Raw genomic sequence first — 15,145 nt, 5'->3', positions numbered from 1 at the left:
GTGTGTGTGTGTGTGTGTGTGTGTGTGTGTGTGTGTGTGTGTGTGTGTGCGGGGGATCTCTGACCGTAACGTTGTGATTGGTGTCTTCTGTAGAGATCACCATGGACAGTAACAGTGAGGGGAGTGAGGGGAACCTCTCACCCGTCAAGGAGGATGTTTACTATGGCAGTGTAGCTCGGCGCAGGATATGGCGATCTATGTCCTCAGAGGATCAATATGGTATGTGGTGCAGCTGACTATGATAATTCACCTTGACAATGCCAGAAAAGGCCAAGAATCTTTCTTGAAACACATGCAGTGATATGGTGGTCTTTTGTTCTGTGCTGGACAGTTAGCTGCTTTGTTTAATTTAGCTTAGCTGAATAAAGCTGACCGGGGAAGACAAGACTGGCCACTTTTCCTGTTTTTCGGAGAATGAAAATCCCTTCCCTGTATGTACTCCTACACCTTCAATCCCAAGAAACCCCAACTCACTCCTACTCTTCCCATCCACCCTCCATATCCACACTAACTTAGCCTGCCCTCCTCTAACTTAGCTTCTCTGCCACCTCCTCTTTTCCTTCTCCTCCCGCCTTCTTGAGCCAGTAGCCCGTTTGCTTTAATTTTGCATGAGCCGTTTACAATACCGTGCGAAGGAAAGACTGCCTTGTTGGTTTAACTCGGTTGCACATTTTTCAACTCTACTGCCATCGAAGTCAAACAGGTTTTACACCATTGAAGCACATTTTACATCTTTCAAAAATCACTTTTCAGTTGCTTAGTTAGTGTTGGTTGCAAGATCTCTGAGGCATCATTCAGACTTACAATCTGCCATTGAAACATTCAACATGGTGATCCATGAGAAGCATGGGGAACTGATATCAGGTTCATCCCTTCCACCTCACTGATATCTGCGCTGCCAGGAACTGCTGGGGCATTTGATGTGTTATCTCCCTTGGGAACGTGCCTCCTTTTCCCTTTTTTGCTGCACATTGTTTCCAGATGTGGCCTAAAAGCATGACCGTATGTACACCTGCATTTGATGTAGGAATGCTCTCCTCATCATCTAGGAAAGCATGCATGTTAATCAGCCTCTGCGAGATAAGGCAGTGAAACAGCAATGAACAATAGTGCAGTGTTACTTGTGTCCTCCTGGTGCGCACAGTCATTCAGTTTCCCTTGCACCCCAAAAACTGCTTGACATGTGTTTCCTGTCTGTGCTGTGTTGTACTGTGCTATCACCGTGCTATGATGTTTAGAGACTGTCACGCCAGCAAGCAGAGATGTGTGAACGAAGAACCCCGGTGTGCTCCGATTGTACCAAGCTTTTTTGGTGGAAGCATCCTTTGCTTTTGGTGCGTGCACACAACAGGAGTACCGTTTTCAAAGTGAAAGAGATTAAAACTAAAAGCATAATTATTGCATTCGATCTTTGGCTCTTTGTTCACACATGCATCTCATCGCCCTCTCCCCTGTCAGCTCTAACAAAGAGACATCTTCTGCTCTCATTGCCTCTACAGCCAGCGTGGCTGTATACGGCTGGTAGTAGCAGCAGAGGCCTCCTCTATGTTTCAGACGGCTTTGGCGATCGCAGGCAGGGGCGGGGACGGCGCTCCCCGGATTACTATGAGGAATCAGAGCCGGAGGAGATGACCCGTGTGTTCGTGGCTCTGTTTGACTATGACCCCATGTCCATGTCTCCAAACCCCGATGCTGCGGATGAGGAGCTGCCATTCAAGGAGGGCCAGATCATCAAGGTGCTGGCCTACTATTATGTTTCATACCTAGCTAAAACAATGTACTCTTTCTTTAAACTTTCTTTAATAATCTAGTTGCAGGAATTATAGTGTCTGTCTTTGTTTTTGACTAACACTTTGTTGTTTCTTTAGGTCTTTGGGAATAAAGACACGGATGGCTTCTACAGGGCGAAAGTCCGAGACCGAGTGGGTCTGATCCCCTGTAACATGGTCTCTGAGATCCAAACAGAGGATGACGACATGATGGACCAGCTCCTAAAACAGGGCTTTCTTCCACTCAACACTCCTGTGGAGAAGTTAGGTGAGGCATAATTTTCCTTCAGGACCACTTTGTTTTTGTTTTTTTTGCCGTTGTACCTCTCTGTGTCTCTATCACACACTTAATGCTCTACTGAACCGTCTTATAAAGATGCATTTTTCCTTTTCTATACTCTTCCCACTTAATTATGTTTTTCTGCTTTCCTGTAAAGTGAACTGTGACCGTTTCAAAGATGGCCGCTCAATAAATCGCAGGTCCAGAAAGTCCAAGAGAGGTCTGTTTCCAGTTAGATGCTCTTCTGCTTCATCTTTACTGCTTTATTTCACTTCTCACCATCCTTATTCATCTGTGAATTTCCTCTATATTTGCTGCCGCTAAGCTTTCCCCAGCTATGAACGTAGGAATACTTTACCTTGCAAGCCAGATGATCAGATTGCAAAGTTTGTTGGACTCGCAAGGCTATTGCGTGTCATCACAGGTCATCACACCCAACAATACAGTTTTTACATCATTCCCACTGATTAATGCTTTTTCTCTCCATTATTATTTTTCCCCTCCATAGAGAGGAACAGGCGGAGCGGCCGTCAACATCCAATGTCAACGCGGAGAATGGTGGCTCTGTATGACTATGACCCCCGAGAGAGCTCCCCTAACGTTGATGTAGAGGTACTGTCCTCCATGGCTCCAGCTATTCACTGTGTCATGTTCATCCTGTCACCACCATCATGTTAAAAAATGCATAAAAACTGTGTAAAAACAATATATTTGAGGTGCACAGGCACAACGATGATATCTAATGTTTTGTTTTCTGAACTCGGAATTTAAAGGAATAGTTTGACATTTCTGAAAATAGGCTTTTTCACTATGTTGCTTAGAATATTGATATCACTCTTGTGTCGGTCCGTTTAACATAAAGCTACAAAGCTCGCTTAGCTTAGCTTAGCACAAAAACTGGAGCAGGGGGAAACAGTCTGGCTCTGTCAAAAGTTGAATAAATCTGCCTACCAGCATCTCTCAGCACACTAAATAACACGTTACACCTTTTTGTTTAATCTGGACAAAAGCCAAAATGTAAAAATGAGAAGTTGTAGTTTTAAGAGGGTTACAGACAGAGCCAAGCTAGCTGTCTACAGCTACTTCCAGTCTTTGTGCTAAGTGTAGCTAATCAGCTGCTAACAAACCTTCATGACTGACATGAGAGTGGTACCTTCCTATGTTCTCCCTGCCTTCAGTCTTTATGTCAAGCTAAGCTAACCATCTCCTAGCTACCGCTTTAAACCAGTGGTATTGACCTTCTTGTATAACTCTTGGTAAGATGATATCGAACTATTGCTTTCAGTGCGATTCAGGGAATTAGGCCCTTTTCACAGCAGCTACTTTGACGTGTCATTGCAAGGTAAACACGGGTGTTATTAATACCATTAATTATGATGTTCCATTTAGTTAGGCCAGGGCCCTGGTACAGTGCATGCTGGCTCACTGGAATGGCTGTGACACACTAAATGGAATGGGACCATAATTCATCTGATCAATCACACCTGTGTTTACCCTGCTGCGACGTGTCAAAATGGCAGCTGTGAAAAGAGCCTGTATTTACAAAGGTGAGGTTGAATGAGGAGTTACAGTTAGCATTGTGTAAGCTAGGATTGAATTACTTTCCCGTGCTGTTTTTTTTTTGCCCCACTTCCCCCGTTCACTTATTCTGACCTTTCTATTGGCACTGCCACCGACACAGTATGAGGGCAACAGACTGAATGAGGAGGTGAGTGAGAGTGAGGAGGGTACGGTACTGTCTGCACTGTGTGTGTTTTCCTCCCCCGTTTGTTGGAGTGCAAACGAGGAGGTGGGCTTCAGATGACGGGTCACGGCCCCCTGTCCCCGGTGGTCATTAATACAGCCCCTCATGCATTGCCTGAGCCAGCATCTCCCCTCCTCGGTTTGGTCTTTTGTGTCAACCTGTCTCCTACATACTGTACATGCGCTATGTTTGGTCTGTGTGTTCTCGGAAATCCTGTAGGACAGATGTGCCCAGTGTGTTGCAATCCTGTCTTCAAATTTCCAACGTTTGATGCATTTACAGTTGCAACAGTCCGTCTGCCTAGACTGAATTGACACTCGTGTTTAAGATGCATCACATTGATTTGGAAAAGGAAGCACAGCATTTCAAACTCGTCAAACCCCCAGTACATTTTGATGTTTTGGAAAGTCGTCTGCACACATATACTGCTGTAAACAACAGGAAAAGTACAACAGGCCAAATGTATTTCAAGGATCTTTTCTTCTTTGGCAGGGTGAACTGACTTTCTGTGCCGGTGACGTCATCACAGTTTTTGGTGAAATAGATGAAGATGGTTTTCATTATGTAAGTGTGAAACATTTCTATTTCCATGTCTGTTGAACATCTGTTTTTCCCCATGACTATTTAGTGCACAGTGCATCCTTACAGGTGTGCTACCTGACTAAGCACACCTGTAGGTGTGCATTTCCAGGACTTGGGTATGCATGCAATTGTCCCTGTTGAATCATCAGTACAAAAGATGGAAATAATATGATTGATTGATACAAGGCAATGACTGAATTGGATGAATATGGCAATTATAGTTTTGTTTGCTATTGCAATGGCAAAGCTGCATTAATTTGTCAAATCTCTCATTTGGATTCTTTGCCACAGCTATGGTGGTTGCGGCTCATTGGATATTGTAGCATTTAGAGCAATGCATCATTCCACCCTGATAGGGAAAAAACATGTCTATCTCAGAAACAAAGGAGATGTAATTATAACTTAAACCTACACAAACACAAAAAGAGAGGCTATTTTAATGGATTGTTAAATGACATTGGAGACTCGCATGCTTCTATGTTGAGGAAGCAAATGGTCAGTAGAGTCAGGAAGTGGGAGGACTTATTTTTAGGGCCCCTGGTTCTGGTAGTAAAAGTCATTCATTTTTTTTCCATAGACGTTATGTGACTTTCATTTGAAGCACTAGCTAACTGCTAATCTTTGATGAGAAGCCGAACATACAGGCTTGTGTACATGAAGACATCCTCCCATCTCTCACCTCTATTGCAGCTTTACTTTGACTCCTATGCACCTCGTCAGAGTTAAACTGTAACATTTAGTCTTACTGTCCTTGTTTACTCCGCAGGGCGAGCTCAATGGACACAAGGGACTTGTTCCTTCCAACTTTCTAGAAGAAGTGCCTGATGATGTAGAGGTTTTTCTCACTGACTCACCATCTCGATACCCCCAGGACACTCCTGCACGGATAAAGACCAAAAGGGTACATGCTCCTTCGCAGTACTAGCCCTCTCTCATCCATTTACTCTTTTCAGTTCCTTCTATCTCCTTTAGTACTGTGTCTGTGCGCGTGTGTGTGTGTGTCTCATTGAAGTGCGATGGGAATTCTGACTTTTGAGCATTACACTGTAAATAAATAGATGTCTAAGATCTATATAAAAAAATAAAACTTTAAGACTAATACTTGACAGAGGTACTTTTATTTTTCATGTTTACTGCTGTGAAAGGGGGGGGAAGTTGTGCATTGTATAATACGTGGATCTATTGTATTCATAAAGCATTCTCAATGATAGTAGAATGGAGGGGGGGGGGTGCTCCTGGGACTTTTTACTTGTTCTGTATTGTCTTGGAGAAACAGCAGTTAACACTTTTTGCACATGCATATTTAGCATTCTAACAGATGCTTTATGAATATATTGTGTTTGATCTCAAATCATTTCTAATAGAGTAAATAGTTTTGTTGTACTCAAAGATGAACTATGTAGTCTGTAGCTCAGCATGTTCTATAGTCCAGCTGCATGAATTCTTGAACATTTTATATAAACAGTCTAGTGTAGTACAACTTTTGTATCTGCTCCTGAACGCCTTGTTTTGTATATTTGCTTTCTTGTAAAGTAGCACGCAAAGGTCACTGAGCCTATGTTGCCATCAGAGAATAATTTCAGAAGTAATTATTTACTAAATGTAAATATATGTTATTTTGTGTTTAACAACTAATGCAATTGTTGAAATATTTATAGGTGTCATCAGATATTTCTTTCCTTGTGGTCTAATTTGACATTGTCACAGTGCAAACTATTGAAATGCCATCACCATATATATATTTTTTTATTTCTTTTCCTCACCCGCTCGGCAAAACAGAAGAAGAGTGTTCATTTCACACCTTAAAGGCTCTGTTTCCGTCACGTAAGTGAGCAACTGAGGATACCAAGAGTACGCCCCCCCCTCGTCTAATGCAGATGACATGGGTACCCTTAGCTTCTGGTATGCAACATGTATACTTTATATGACATTCCTTTAGTGCTGCTATGTCTTTAGGTAGTTTTAGGATTCCTCTTTGTTTCATCTAAACACTCGTTAATGTTTGTTGTTAGTTAGTAAACCCAGCCAATGCATTAGACAAGAAGTATGGTATCTTCAGTTGTTTCTCTGAGTGTTGTACATGACAATGTCCGTCTCCTGCAATAAGTCTCCTGCTGTAACTCATGGTACGCTAAAAGGCCATTGTTGTACAATTACCCAAAAAGTTTAGTTAAAATGAATGATAACGTTTAGACTGTCAGTGCAGTGTGACGTGCCAGAAAACCGTACCAATTCTATGCAAAACCCCAAAGACAAGCATGAAGATATTTCATTCAGTTTTTATCAAAACAGTTAGCATTTAGGTTTTCAAATCGGTACTAATTTTGTGAGCCAGGATTAACTATCAGATTGTCAACTAATAGTTACTGATTTAAAGTGAGACTCTGGAACTTCTGCTGAGCAGCGGCTACAAATGACAGAATTCCCACACTACTTTTTAGCTCAAATGTGCCAGAAGTTGTGAAGAATGATAAAAGACAAACTGACACAGTAACGTCTGTTTTACAGCAATATTTAGCTAAAGTTTGCTAACATTAGCCATCATAAGCTACTGGTCATACCAGACCAAGTAAGGTGGTAGCAACAAAACCCCTGAGTGTATTGAGCAACCATGTGTTTTGCTTCCATTTGTAAGTGGAATAATGTTTATTTATTTCCACAAAAGTTACAAAGTCTCACTTTAAACTGTAATAAAATACTAAATAAAGCAAAATGGTTTTGAGATGGTACATCTTCTGGTGTTTCAAACAGATATATATATATATATATATATATATAGCCTCATATGGAATCTTTCACCATCTGTCTTCCCAAAGTGCAATTTAAAGGAGCCTTTTAGCTCATGATTACAGAAAAGGAATAGTGACTAGTAGTTTCTCTGTAACCCAGTTGTATCAGTAAATATCTCTCTCTATATATATATATATCTATATCTATATGGATATAGATATATATTTAAGGGGAAGGAAAGTGAATGTGGTATAAATATGTCCCACTTGTCCCAAAAAGCAAATGTATCTGTCTGTGTGAGAGGAACTGTCCTGCCCCTTGATATTCATTGCTGGGAAATGTTGTCACCTTACATTGATGGGGAAGTTAGTCAATGTCATGCTTAAATTCTGTGTTGTTGTAGTTTAATCCAAGCAGCTTCATAAAAAAGAAACACTGTTTCTACCTGGCAGAGAGAGAGAGAGGGGGAGGGAGGGAGTGTGTATATCTATATACCAGAGTGCGCAGGACAATATCCAGGGAGGTAGACTTCAGAGCCATGGTGGCCCTGCTGAGACAGAAAGGACTTAAGAGAAGGAGGGGAGTAGTGACTGAGGTGTGCGAGACGGCTGGCTTTTTAACACCCTCAACTGTCCCTTACGGGTCTCCCATTAGGTTCCATTGGAAAAATCGGGTCCGCCCAGAAGAGCAGGCTCTCCCACAGTGCGTCCACACATCCCTGGCTCCCTGGCCCTGGGGCCCGGCAGTCCCATCAGGGCCCCACTGGACATGTACTCCTCCAAAAAGAAAAAGGGACTGCTCTCCAAAGGGAAGACACTGTTGCAAAGACTTGGCGCTGTAAAATAATTTCTTGACAGACTTGGAAAGTGTCATCCACTTCCTTGTAGTGGTTAAAAAAAAAAATCCATCACAGTGGACAGGTGGCATTTGTGAGCTTAACAAATGCTTTATTCTTGTACATCTGTTGTATACTAGAATATTTGTATTTTGTTAAAAGTATCCACTACATATTTTCAATAACACATTTCATATTTATGATCTGATGTGTGTGTTGAGTATCTTACCTCGGAGTCTCTGACTGATGTTTTACTGTACACAGAGACAGGGCACTCTGGTCTAATGGCACTGATTACGCCACATTATGAGTCAGACCAGTGTCTCGGTGTACAGAAATCAGAATGTCGTTCAAACACCGAGGGATCAAGTAAACCTCCATTTTAAAATCTGAAGAAAAAGATGGACTTGTAGGGTCACAAGCGTGTTTCAGCCAGCCAGTCGCTTGCATTGTATGAGAGGTTTGCATGCTTTACTTCAGCACATTCCCACCTGAGCCCTCCAGAGTGCATGCAATGTGACGGGCTCGAAAATGGAAACCTGGAGCATGCAGTCCTTAAATACAGCGTGGCTGACTCGCTGCGCAGTAAACTGTGACAAATCAGCAGAGATAACTTTCACTTTTCTGCCCTATCTCAACATCTGTGATAGAGGCAAGTCCCCCCCCCCCACAAACATGTCGGCACACAAGCACATACTGTATCTACTACAGGGTCTCTGCATAAAAATCAGGTTGAATGGAAATGCCTAGTAGATCCAACCTCCATGTATTTGCCTTATAATCGCACAATGGTTTGTACTTTGCCAAGTAGAGCATGCAGTTCCATGCCTACTGCTCATTTATGTTGGTACTTCATGAGATATGTTAGCAGATGTTCATCCTGACTTGTGATGTGCAGGGTATTGTGTGACTGTCGTGACTTCCGTAGGACCAGAGCTTACATATAACCGTCCAAGACTCCTGTGTTCACATGTCCCTCATCTAAAGTACCTAATCATTCTTAATTCTCGAATTTTAGAAAACAGGTGATGGAAAAGAGCAAACATTGTCAGCATACCAACCTTTTTTTTTTTTAGGCAGAGTGAATAAAGGGACATTTTTTATTTGAGTTTACTGTTTTTTTATGCCACACTGATGCACATTGGATCTAAAACAATGACTGCTCTACAAAGACAAAAACATTACATAAACAAAGTAACAGATACAGCTAATCTGTAATATAGCATCAGCAAATTAAGTCCTGTTACTGTACTGCATTTGATTCACAACGTACAACACAAGACTGAAGGTTTGACCATTTTCACAGTAGACGACGGTGAGACACATGGCTACCTCTACGCTGCCCCTCGACCCTTCTAACCCAAAATCGATTAGATCCGAGATGTTTATTGAACCCAATCTGTCATTGAAGCCTGTTCAGTGTGTCCGAGTTTGGTTGGTGCAGAATACAAGTACTGTATATCAATACATATATCTACACCTTAATGTAGAATAGTGAATGTATGATGAATTGAAAGCCAATGTATTTTTCAAAGCTGCCCAAAAGGATTTTGCAGATGTCCGTCTTTGTGCGTGAAATGAAACTCCTTTATTTCCCCCTCCCCATTCTGTTTGCCATTTCATCCTCATGCATTTGAAAATCTAGCCTATTTTTTATACAAGAGTTGAACTGAAACTGCCAAAAAAAAAAAAAAAAGAATGTATGCAAATCATTCTGTAATACTTTCTGTACAGTTCTCGGCCGGACAGCCATGATAACCTACGATAAACTGATGTACAACTTTTCCTATTTATGGACCATGTCGTCAGACATCGCTTCTATTCATTTTGAGTGACTGTTGCTCTTTTTGTACTTTGTCCATTTGTAAAAATTGTTTAAAATGTTTATACTTGATTTTCAAACTGCCTTTTTTGTACATTTAACTTTATAATCAAACAGTGCAAGCTTTCCCCATGGTGTCTTGAAGACCATATTGTTTAAAAGTCTGCAATTGTGTGCTAGCTTTATGATAAGAAATATCAGCCTATATTGATGGTTACAAATTATTGTGTGGGTGTGCATGTGCAATATTTTCTAAAAAAAAAAAAAAAGAAATCTAAATAAATTTGATATTTTGTAATGTTTGCATGGGTGATTCAACTTAAGACAAAATGACATAACGCAAACAAATGTTTATTAGAACCATTTATTACAGCCGTAATAGTTCCTAGACGTTAACCCATAAGAACCTTATTACTAACACAAATGTGATATTTTAGCATGCTTGTACTCCCAACTGGACAGCCATTAATACAGATGATCCACAAATCACCAGGAAACACTCGACAAAATAGACATTTAAAAAAAAAATTATATTTTAATTACTCAAAAGACAACATCAACTTGTAATTAAGTTATAAGTGAATACAACAAGGACATTGTAGAAATAAAAATGAAATATTTCCCACTTCAGGACCAGCGTGGATAACTCAGATCAAGTTAATTGTGACATTACTCTGAACATTCATCTACTTTAGTGCATTTTTAACAGCAGACAGGGTGCATTGTTTATCATATATGCAACAGTAGTTTTTGGTCCCTGATTTGAGTCTGTAGTCAGACCTCTCAAACTGCGTAACTCAATACACAAAGGCTATAAAAAAAAAAAAACACAACTACTTAGCTTTGGCAAAACTTAACTTAGAACTTTCTTAAATAAAGTTTATATATAGTTTTTAACATGGCAACTTAAAAGTCAGAGGCAAACAAACCGCTCGTCTTGTCATCCTACAGGTAGAAGAGGAGGTCATCCAGTTTCACACTGGGCTCCCTGTGGATGCTTTGACCCACAAGAAAAGCCAGCTTGTGGGCATACTGGCAGGGAGCGGGCACTCTGATGATCCCCTGAAGCACAGAAAAATAAACCACAATTTTGATTCCCAAAAACACTTTGACCTTTGCTAATGCTTTATTGGGCTAAATGTTGGCGCTGATCAGTTATTCTTAAATATTGGAAATTCAATAACAGGTTGTACCCAAATATTTAAAAAATGCCCACTCCTGATCTGAAAGAGTTTCAACTTTGGAGAAACTACGAGTACAGCCATCCAGGATGAAACAAGCTTATTACCGCAGCGATTTCAAAGCTAGCCTACCTGCCAGTTGTAGTACATGTGGCACAGCTTGTAGGTGAGCCGCTGCATGTGATCGGGCTTCAGTCCACTGGTGTCGTACACAACATTGTAGTGGGTTGGGGAGACGCTTCCCATGCGGACAGCCTGGCTCACAATGTAGAAATCGTACCTGGCAAACAAAAGGTCACAACAGTTAGCCACTACAACAACAACAACAACATTTAAAACAAATGCAGGAACAGCTAAAAAAAACAACATACCACTCCGGACGGGTGACCTCTGAGTCAACGATTGTGCCCGGGGGAGGGTTCAACACTTTGCCGTGGATTTGGGCAAAAAACCTACTGTTGATGCGCTTCTTCACCACCACCACACTCAGCTTGGGCCTATGACAAGCAGATGCAGAGGCTCCATTAAAAAAACTGGCAATTTACAAATCAGTTTGAGCTTTGTTCAACTCCTCAGTGTGTGAACTCCACCTAAATATGAAAAAAGTCCACATTTAAACCAGATTTGATGGCATAACTTGTGTTTCAGCATCTGCCTAAGGACAGGGAGGTGTTTAATACGGGTGATTATGTCTCATGGACTACTTATAAGTGCAGCAGCTTTTTGAGCGAGCTATTACGACGAAAACCTTACTCGTAATCCTGCCCCATGGACTTGATGGATTCGATGATCTGTGAAACCTCATAGTTGACGACGCTATGCAGCTGGCCGTCTCCCACTCCATCTCTGTACACGATGATGCGTGAAGGCAAGCAGTTGTTGAACTTCAGGTAGTCCTTCAGTGCACCTGGAAAACAAACACATTTAAGACAGGAATGCCAACATTGTTGATAGAGAATTAATGTGTATATTAAAATAAATTCAGAATCGTGGAAAGCATCTTGCCACATAAAGCCAGCTTCAGTCCATCCATGATTTCCTGGCCTTTGTGCTGCAACACGCACTTTGAGTACCACCTTGACAAAGACATTAGAAATGTCACAATTTAATGTTTGTGCTATGGCACTAAATCAAAGACTGAGGTAACCAATACAACTATTGTAAAGCAGATTTGTGCAGCCTTCTTCAGGCTGTAGACCAAGGTACAGTCTGGAAAGAAACGGTTGTAGAAACTAACCTGCTCATGCCCTGATTGAGGCTGGCCACCAGAGCTCCAATAGACCTTTTCCCAGCAATGGTGTCATGGTAGCAGTCAATGCCCACAATCATCAGCTGTTTGAGCTGCACAAAAGGTGAGACATCAGTACAGATTTGCAATGTCTGCGTTTGTACCCCCCCCACCCTAAATGGACTCAAAAACTCTCGTGAAAACTAATGAATCCCTTCTCTCCTCCAGCTTTGGACAAAAATTTAATTTCAAGTAGTTGCAGATAACACATTCACTAACCCAGACCTGTGGAAAAACCTAATGAGTAACATATGGGTACAGCTATACAGGTTTACAAGCTAGCGCTGATAAACAGTAGTGTTAATATCCACAATGCATACCTGAATCAGAGAGAAAGAATGTGAACGTCATATTTATGTCTCAAATATGGGACAAACAAGCATCAGGCCCCCAAAACATGATAGTGAATATGGCAAAACATGCATGAAGAAAAATCATTCCATGCCACTTTGGACACGGTTGGATTTTTGGATGTCTGTGTCTATTTGTCAGTCTAAGCCCGGGTCGGCAGTCTGTGGCTAAAAGCTGTGTCAGCTAAAAGTTTAGTCCCATTTCCTGCCAACTTGATAACTACAGTTTTTAGTTTTGCTGCCTAAATGTAGCATACGACACGCGGATACGGATAATGCAGAGAAGATCCTCGCAGCTCCACTTTGTTTTACCTTCATTAAAAGAATCAAATGTGTTTTAGGAGAAAGATTTTTTTTTTTTTGTTCTTCTGAGAGTAAAGGTTGCCGACCCCTGGTCTAAGCCTTTGTGCAACCAGCTCCAAATCAATTAACAAACCTGATTCAGATTCCTCCACTTGTGACATCCTGTATAGTGTCTTGTTTAAATGCGACACCGTGATCAACATTTGTAAAACAGTTAACGATAACAGTTCTATTCTTTATCTGCTCTAAAACATCCGACGGCTTAATCCACTCGAGAACTACTTATCTTGTATTCCCAAACACGCCTAACCTCTTCGACGTACAAATGAATGAGAGTGCACATGACTTACAGGGACTTCCACACTCCAGAGCTCTCCTCCCATCTTGCAAGCGATCTGAAGAGCAATCTTGGTTGCCACAGTCATGAGTGACTGTTGTCTGCTGAGGGTACGGGCAACCACACACTGGCTGGGAGTAGGGCAGTCCACGCAAAGGTACTTCTTGATGCTGTCGTACTTGTCCTTCCTGTTGCTGGGGAGAACCACCACCACCTAACATAGAAACAGATGAAAGGTCTCATGCTGCTTGTTGACACAGCACATCTCTATGCCTCAAAAACAACAGCATGTAAACCTTACCGTTCATCCATGGTTAACAAGAAATGTCAAAGCACCGAGTAAATAATATGCAAAAGTCAAACGTATGAAGGTTATCTGCACCTCCACGTTAATGCATTATATATTTAGTCACTAACCATCTGTGTTTGGGGTCCAACATTGTGCTGCAGGGCTCTGAGGAGAGACTCCTGATAATCCTCGTACTCAATCCTAAATAAAAAGAGAGCTTGCAATAATTAAATTACAAAACCAATTTGACCAAAAATCATAATAATTTGCTTCGTTAGGCAACGATAAATTGACTAAGATGAACAAATCATTAAATTATGAAGCTTTCATTACTAAATAAAACATTTTAAAACATTAAAATATTCCAAGTACCGGAGAAAAGTTACATTATACACTCAGTAGCCAGTGTATTACGTGGGCCAAGCATTAAATCCTTTCCCCATGAAAGTTAGAATGTGTGTATTGAATTACAACTCAAACCTCCAAAATTATCCTGAAGTTGAATCAACCTCTTTAAAACAGTTTTAACAATTAAAAGCTTCAAATTCCAGGATTTCATTTTTCTCTCTCATCGTTCTTATGCTAGAACTCACATGACGGCTCTTTTCATGCGGATATTGAGTGGACCTGAGACTCTGTTGAGGGTCTGCAGGAGGGACTGGGCCTCGCCCTCGTTACGACGGGTGTAAAGCATAAGCCAGTTATCCAGTGGAGGAGCGCTGATCAGAGGCAGCCCACGCATCTCTTTGGACCAGTCAGCTGAATTGGGGTTGTAGTCATACTGGGTGACACAAATTATGATGTTAATCTCTCAATTAAGAGCACATAAATACAATTCATTTAAGTAATTCAAAAGAACAATTTTCTGTAACCACAAGCATATTATACCGATTTTGGTCCCTGGAAAATCCTCTCCGCTGGAAGGACTCTGCCAGTCAGATTTAGGAGTTGCTTATCAAAGCTGAGTCCCCACTTATCCAACTCCGCTTGTGCGTCAGTATTCCTATGAAATAATGTTTAGGAATTAAATCGAAGCCTTGCATTCCAAGTTCCGTGCATATGAACAGATGAATTACACAAGCTGCTGAGATGAGGACCACTTCAACGGGAAACAGTGAGGATACATATCAAGAACAGGCAGGGAAATGTCAAGAGTAAAATGTGACTATGAAACTTGAGGCAATAACTACACAAAAAAAGCACCACGGATAATCCCCTACTTCTGTATATTACTGACGAATCTGTTGAGGCGTCCCTCCCTCACATCTGGTTCCAGTTTTGTGTGGCTGCTCAAGTCCTTCATGATGGTGTAGTCAGCTCGCATCTTGTCAGTCAAGCCTGTCAAACACATTAAGTTTTCATTCAAAGTTATGATAGATTTCACTGAATGGTAGAGTTTACCATGGATGACATCCAAACAGGCTAACTACCGTCACCAATAACCTCAAAAGGACTTTGATGTTGTCGTGTTGTGATCACAAGATTATGCCTGTCACAACTGAAAACAATTGTGTAAAAAGTGTTCTGTGTATACAGTAAACAAAACCTCATAAATACACATCCAATACCACAGCTATAGATGAATTAACACACACACACACACACACACACACACACACACACACACACACACAC

General features: G+C 41.2%; 2 protein-coding genes across 19 annotated transcripts in view; one reads left to right on the top strand and one right to left on the bottom strand.

Annotated features, from left to right (window-relative positions):
• The window catches only part of rimbp2b (RIMS binding protein 2b), a 71,301-nt gene extending 61,467 nt beyond the window's left edge, over positions 1-9,834 (top strand). For 9 of the 18 annotated variants that reach the window (XM_031849513.1, XM_031849504.1, XM_031849497.1 and 6 more), the window contains 9 exons: positions 94-219; positions 1,555-1,736; positions 1,869-2,037; positions 2,207-2,269; positions 2,558-2,661; positions 3,731-3,757; positions 4,286-4,357; positions 5,142-5,276; positions 7,760-9,834. In XM_031849513.1, coding sequence (XP_031705373.1) covers positions 94-219; positions 1,555-1,736; positions 1,869-2,037; positions 2,207-2,269; positions 2,558-2,661; positions 3,731-3,757; positions 4,286-4,357; positions 5,142-5,276; positions 7,760-7,951 — 1,070 coding nt within the window. In that variant the 3' untranslated portion in view covers positions 7,952-9,834. Of the gene's footprint in view, positions 1-93; positions 1,737-1,868; positions 2,038-2,206; positions 2,270-2,557; positions 2,662-3,730; positions 3,758-4,285; positions 4,358-5,141; positions 5,277-6,154 lie in introns of those variants that run through there. The other 9 variants (XM_031849512.1, XM_031849503.1, XM_031849516.1 and 6 more) reach the window with 7 other exon arrangements.
• Positions 9,835-10,323: 489 nt separating this feature from the next.
• Positions 10,324-15,145, bottom strand: part of piwil1 (piwi-like RNA-mediated gene silencing 1) — a 9,784-nt gene continuing 4,962 nt past the window's right edge. The window contains exons 11-21 of the mRNA XM_031849517.1: positions 14,731-14,848; positions 14,399-14,513; positions 14,104-14,291; positions 13,639-13,711; positions 13,235-13,435; positions 12,181-12,284; positions 11,949-12,019; positions 11,697-11,850; positions 11,315-11,440; positions 11,076-11,223; positions 10,324-10,824 (exon numbers count right to left, since the gene is read on the bottom strand). Coding sequence (XP_031705377.1) covers positions 10,708-10,824; positions 11,076-11,223; positions 11,315-11,440; positions 11,697-11,850; positions 11,949-12,019; positions 12,181-12,284; positions 13,235-13,435; positions 13,639-13,711; positions 14,104-14,291; positions 14,399-14,513; positions 14,731-14,848 — 1,415 coding nt within the window. The 3' untranslated portion in view covers positions 10,324-10,707. The remainder of the gene's footprint in view (positions 10,825-11,075; positions 11,224-11,314; positions 11,441-11,696; positions 11,851-11,948; positions 12,020-12,180; positions 12,285-13,234; positions 13,436-13,638; positions 13,712-14,103; positions 14,292-14,398; positions 14,514-14,730; positions 14,849-15,145) is intronic.

This window comes from Anarrhichthys ocellatus, unplaced genomic scaffold (genome assembly GCF_004355925.1).
Source record: "Anarrhichthys ocellatus isolate YVR2014 unplaced genomic scaffold, GSC_Weel_1.0 scaffold9, whole genome shotgun sequence".
NCBI classification, from domain to species: Eukaryota; Metazoa; Chordata; class Actinopteri; order Perciformes; family Anarhichadidae; genus Anarrhichthys; species Anarrhichthys ocellatus.
The sequence above is the reverse complement of the archived record's forward strand: the minus strand, read 5'-3'. Positions and strand labels throughout refer to the sequence as shown.